At 43.1% G+C, this 6,449-nt stretch overlaps 1 protein-coding gene across 1 annotated transcript in view; it reads right to left on the reverse strand.

Moving 5' to 3' along the window:
* LOC134333600 (kelch domain-containing protein 8B-like) overlaps positions 1–4,910 on the reverse strand; it is a 109,465-nt gene extending 104,555 nt beyond the window's left edge. Inside the window, exon 1 of the mRNA XM_063015655.1 lies at positions 4,520–4,910. Within this exon, the coding sequence (XP_062871725.1) occupies positions 4,520–4,910 (391 nt within the window). The remainder of the gene's footprint in view (positions 1–4,519) is intronic.
* Between the last annotated feature and the right edge of the window lie 1,539 nt (positions 4,911–6,449).

Raw genomic sequence — 6,449 nt, forward strand, 5'->3', positions numbered from 1 at the left:
AAACAAAAGAGGGTGTTCAGGTTCAAGTCTTGGCTTGGCAGGTGCTTAACAGACACAGTTGGCTATGTCTAAGAGACAAGAGGCCATTGCATGTTCTTCCTGCTGCAACAGTGACTTCAACTTCAATTTGAGAAGCTGGTACAAGCAGAAGAATCCTGGATCACTCCACCTGGGAATCGAACCCAGAACCTCTTGCTGTGAGGCGACAGTACCCACCGAGCCTACCTGTGAGACCCTGCCTGACAAGTTATGTAGGAGGGGCACCGTTTGACAGTTTGCAGCCCTCCTTGATCAGGTGTCTGAGGCTGCAGTGGCAGGAGAAAGGTTGCACTCAGGAGGAATTGGATATGACTAGACTGGGGATGGGGATATAATCATAATTATATTAATTATACAGTGTAAGTAAATGATATTCTGTTACTTTTGTGGCAATCATTTGAATTTGTCTTGCACAAAATAAAGACATTGTCAATAAGTCATGGTTTGGTGAGAATAAACTCTCGTGGATCCAGTTAAGCCTTGACCTCAAAACCTTTAGGACAGATTAGATTGTTTGTGGGCAAGTCACACAAATGTCCAGAGACAACCATCCCAGAAGAGTAAAGGCTATTAAAAAAGATCAACAACATATTAAAGCCCAGAGTTTTAGATGTGATGTCCAACAAGGTCAAGGTCAGGTATCCACATGGATTTGTTCAATCAGTCTATGACCGTTTGAGAGTGAGAGAAAGCAGGTCATCTGGGATTTGTAAACGTTTATGACTTGTATGCTTGATTCTGGTAAAAAAAATACTGAAAGCAGAAGCAGATACAGAAAGCAGACACTCTGTAGCCAAATATGTTTGAGTTTATGCATGTAAGGATTATGACAAGTGAATTGTGGGTCAAAAATGCTCCAGCTATAAACATTAACATTGCAAGTGTTATGGTTTTTATTTTTTCCCTGATTGCGTTACGCTTCACCTCTACCGATACAACCCTCCACTGCTGACTGAGGAGCTTCACAACTGACACACGCCCGCTCCGACACGTGTGCGAGTTCATATGTGGATCAGCCTTGTGCACATGGAACGCCAGCTAAACAAACCCATACCATTATGGAGCCACCACCAGCTGCTACAGTCCCCTGTTGTACCAGTTTTTTGGAACTTCGGTGTACCTGTTCTATCATGAATGTAACCAAAGTGTGTAAAACATGACACTAAAATCCTAATAAATAAATAAATTCTATTGAAAGCTATGATTAGCTTTTCACATCTAACGTATGTTAAGTGTCTTGTTAGTAGTCCATACGTTTTCGTTCATATCTTGACTATTATAAGATCCTAATCATTGTCAAGTTGGGGCGTTTTTTCTGGCATCCAGTTGTGTGTGAATGAATCAATTCCTAACTGGGGAGGCTCAGTCCTCCCATAAGAAAACGCACTTGTGCAAAAAGTTGCACATAAATATTCGACAATTTATAAATGCAAATTTTTTTTTACCACAGGTCAGAACCTACAAATCAAATGTACCTCAGCATCTTAACTTTTCTCTGAATCAGTTTGAATGACACGCCTGACGTATCCTGTCCTCTGGTTTTTCTTGATAACAGAAGCAGTGCTCTGAATACCTAACGGTAATAACAAGTACACCCCTGCCAGTTTGCACCAGTGGCATCAGAAGCTTAGTCATACTTCTATAAATACATCATGAGCATATCAGCGTGAATGCTGGCTTGTCAGGTAATGCTGCAACTGCTTGCTATCTGCTCAACCTCCGCCAGACTCCCAGTTCTGTACTCCCAGTAAGCTTACTTCTTTCTTATCGTCCATGAATTGTGTAGCCAGTAAGATGGACAAACACAAACAGAACTCCAGTAGCTCCATGTTTCAACACTACATGGAGAAAAGTACTGGGGACACCATTTCTAATCACTGAATTCATGTGTTTTAGCCACAAAGATTGCTAACAGGTGCTATAAATCAATTATATAAAAGATAATTATATGTTTCCAACTTTGCAGCAACAGTTTAGGGGAGGCCCTTTCCTGTTCCAGCATAACTTGCCCTTTGTTACAATGTAAGGTGTATAAACCATGAAGAAAATCTCAGTTTAAAAAAAACTCCAGTGTTCTGCACAAAGCTCTGACCTCAACCCCACTGAACAGCTCTGGAAAGAACTGGAACATCAACTTTGACCAGCATCAGTGCTCAGCCATACAAATGCTCGTTTGACAGAATGGGCACAAATTCCCACATACTTCAAAGTCTTGCGAGAAGACTTCTCAGAAAAGTCTGTTAGTATAATATATGGGTCCAACAGTGGCAACTTGGTGGCAGTGGTGCCAATTAGTCCTCCGCTGCTGGGGACCCCTTCTTGTTCACCCATACTTTAGTGGAATCACACAGAAGGCCAGTCTTGCGCATGGAGAGTCACACACTGATCTCCACGTTTCTGCATTTACATTTACTTTTTCGGCATTTATTCAAAAGCGACTTACTGTACTGTACTAAGAAGGGTTTCGACCCCGCCCCCCTTTTTTTAATCCAGTCTTTCACACCCAGCAGACTAGTGGCCAATTTGTCTGCTGCTGGCACAGCCAGTTGTGCCTGCTGGGGGGCACCCAGCTGACCAGTAGCAGAACTAAGATTCTAACTCTTAGAATCCCAGCATTGGTGTGCTTGCAGAATATCCCAGTGCACCACCTGGGCACCTGAGCCAGCAAACTTCTGATTACTAGTCCAGCATCTCAAGTGCTGAGCCACCACTGTGCTATAAACAATACTTACTATATTTCAACAGTAACTATTGTTTATCTCCTTTTTGTCTTTTTTATACAGTGTGAAAGCACCTGTCAAGGTTTGAAAAACCTTTCAAATGTCTCAAGTATGTTTTTCTTTCTACAAACATCCATTTAGATTGAAAACCTGGAGTACTGAACTGGAAATATTAGATTTTCCAGCGCAATGGAATACAGCATCGTATATTTTCGTTTCAGGCTTCCTGTCATCCAAGTAGAGGAATGCAAATTAAGACCAGGAAGGGGAAAAAGGCAAGAAGCCTCATTATCTAAATAGTCATCCATCTCTCTTATCCCTCTTATTCAAACACACCTAAATATTCAGTCAGAGTCTAGGGAGGAAGAAAAACTCTGCAGTGTGTAACAAAAATGACTAATGGCTTCTAATTGAGCGCTTTTGTGTATTCAAAGCGCCCAGATGGACTCAGATAGCATGGCTAATCACACAGATCAAGCTGAAAAACTGAGAAACAAGTGCAACACTGACATTCACAGTTTTCTTATTGCTTTTCAGACTAATCTGTTTCTGAAAACACACTTCTAATAACTCTAAAGCTCAGCTTTTAGAAGGAATATTTTAGGACAGCATACATTATTGAATACCTGCCCTTTTGGACTGCAGTCCATATTTAACTTCATTCATTATGCAAAATGTAGCATTTACAAAATAAACCATGGACTGGCTTCCTGCCCCGGGTGTGCATTGTGTAAATTTCCTAGTCCAACAGCAAATACTATAACTGGGCTTTAAATACTGTAAACTGTTAAATTACTGACTGTACTCCATCTGTTTCTCTGCATGTTTTGTTAGCCCCCTTTCATGCTATTCTTCAATGATCAGGACTCTCCTAGGACAACTACAGAGTAGGTATTATTTGGGTGGTGGATCATTCTCAGCACTGCAGTGACACTGACATGGTGATGGTGTGTTAGTGTGTGTTGTGCTGGTATGAGTGGATAAGACACAGCAAAGCTGATGGAGTTTTTAAACACCTCACTATTACTGCGGGACTGAGAATCGTCCACCAAGCAAAAAAAACAGGCAGCCAACAGCGCCCCGTGGGCAGCGTCCTGTGACCACTGATAGAAGATGACCAACTCAAACAGCAGCAATAGAGGAGCAATCGTCTCTGACTTTACATCTACAGGGTGGATCAACTAGGTAGGGGTGTCTAATAGAGTGGACAGTGAGTGGACACGGTATTTAAAAACTTCAGCAGCGCTGCTGTGTCTGATCTACTCATACCAGCACAACAAACACTAACACACCACCACCATGTCAGTGTCACTGCAGTGCTGAGAATCATCCACCACCTAAATAATACCTGCTCAGTAGTGGTCCTGTGGGGGTCCTGACCATTGAAGAACAGGGTAAAAGCAGGCTAAAAGGTATGCAGAGAAACAGATGGACTACAGTCAGTAATTGTAGAAAGTGCTTCTATATGGTAAGTTGAGCTAATAAAATGGACAGTAAGTGTAGAAACAAACCATAATGTTATGGCTGATCAGTGTATATATATTAGTCCAACAACACCATTAATTAAGTGGGGAATTAAAACACCAGCATTAGCTAAAAGGCACTCTGTGTGGCCAAAAGTATGAGTACACCTGACCATCCCATTTCAAAAACATGCACAATATGGAGCCATCCACCCCACATCCACCCTGTTTGTAGCTATAACAGCCCCCATTTTCTTAAAGAAAATCCTTAAAAAACAGACAACGCACAGCTCTTACCTATCACATGTGCAGATATTCCCATGGACGCCTGTCCAAGACCGGCCTTTTTCTCCCACCTGCCCTCGTCAGGGTGATAAACCTCCACCGATGACAGCGGACTCTGCTGAGCGTCCATACCCCCTATCACAACCAGCTGATCCCCCAGTGCGACAGCCGTAGCCCCTGCCCTGGCTGTGGGTAACGGTGGTAGCTGGCACCAACTTTGGCTCTCTAAATCCAGAAACTCAACTGAGTCCAGGGGCATTCCGTTTTCACTGCATCCTCCCATAACGTAGAGGCGGTCGGCCCAGAGAACAGGCGTGCAGTAGACTCGGCGTTCGGCCATCGGGGGAAACACTTCCCATTGCAGAGACTTCACTGGACTCACTGCCATCTCGGGCACTGGCATGGCTTCACGTGGGCACGGAGATGATGGGGCATTACAGAAACTATGCTAATGAAACAGCAGTGTCTCTGAAGCAGTGAAGGGTGTCAGTTTGCCAAAAATGCAAAGGTTTACCCTGTTCAGAATGTACAGAGGTGGTAAATTCTACTGCTGCGAATTATATACAAATGTCCTCTTGATGTTTTATTTATTTCCATAGTTTGTAATAGCTGGCAAACTATTCACATTATTTATTCTGTCATACATGGGACAAAGGGGGGAAAGGATAAAATAAGTTCTGGGAAAACAGACGCATGGCAACTCCAAAAGGATGAAAGATAACGATCAATTTTCAATTGTAATTCCCACCAGAGTATTCCATTACCGATAAGAGTCAAAGTTTTTGTTCCTTCGATCCAACAGTAATCCACAATGAAGACTTCTATCTCGGTGCTTATTTCCTCTTCTTCGTCGATAAAACGAGACAAACAAAATCCAGAATCAGGCAGTCTCGGGTGATCAGAGTATGCAGCCTGAGCCTGGTACAAAAGAGAGAGAAAAAGAAGAGAGTGAATGAAAAAGGAAAGCAAGACTGAGAAAGCAAGACATGTAATGTCACTAATTAAAGTGCAAAATTAGCCTCTGCAGTAGGCTCATTTCGAGCGTAGCGGGAGATGCAGGCTCGTCTGCGAGCTTCCAGAGACGGAGCAATCTCCAGACCTGTGTCAAACAAATCCAGTCAACCGCATGATTCCACGGCCAGAGCGCTGACATTAAACATCTACTGCTTTGACAGAAAACGGTGGCGAGGTAGTGTGTGCTTTTTGTGAGGAACTTAAGGGGAATGAGGCAAGGTTCAGCAATGTGACCCTCTCAAAGGTCAGCGCGTCAACAGGGAGTTACAGGGAGTCGCCGCAGGCACCGTGGCAGGTACCGTGACATCCTAATTGGTATCTGTGCATTTGTAATTAGTAGTCTTATTAAGACGAGGTGTGTGATGGGAACAGCTGTCTGGGACGAGGACACAAGGGGAGAGTAGAAGTGTGAAGTGTGAAAGAGACTCTGAAAGTGAGTGAGGAGTTGCAGAGGAATCCTGAGAAGCTTGCTGAAGCGTAAAACGGTTTTCTGAGGGGAGGAAGAGTGAGTGAAGCCTACAAACCTCCATCTGTTGATTCTCTAGACAGATACAACAACACTGACAGCACACAGTGAAGGAAAGATGGACCTATGGGCGCAGGGTGCCAAGCCAGATCTCCCTGGGTGTGTTTTATCTGTGTGTGTATGCTTTTAGCTCCATATGGCAAGTCTTGTACTCTCTCTGTTCCAACTGGGCTGGGAGTCTAATTGAAATGTCTCTGATGACACTGCCTGACAGTATGTTACAATTTACTGCACAGACTGTTTTGTTGTCGTTGTTGTTTATTTAACAGAATGTTTCCCACTTGTAATACATTTTGAAGCTTCGAAAAATTGTCAGATTCTCCTAGTTTGTATATATTGAAGTTATTACTGACTTGAGAAGCGTAGTACACTCCTCATCTGACACCTATACCACATTTTTAC

Source organism: Trichomycterus rosablanca, chromosome 19, assembly GCF_030014385.1.
Source record: "Trichomycterus rosablanca isolate fTriRos1 chromosome 19, fTriRos1.hap1, whole genome shotgun sequence".
NCBI lineage: Eukaryota > Metazoa > Chordata > Actinopteri > Siluriformes > Trichomycteridae > Trichomycterus > Trichomycterus rosablanca.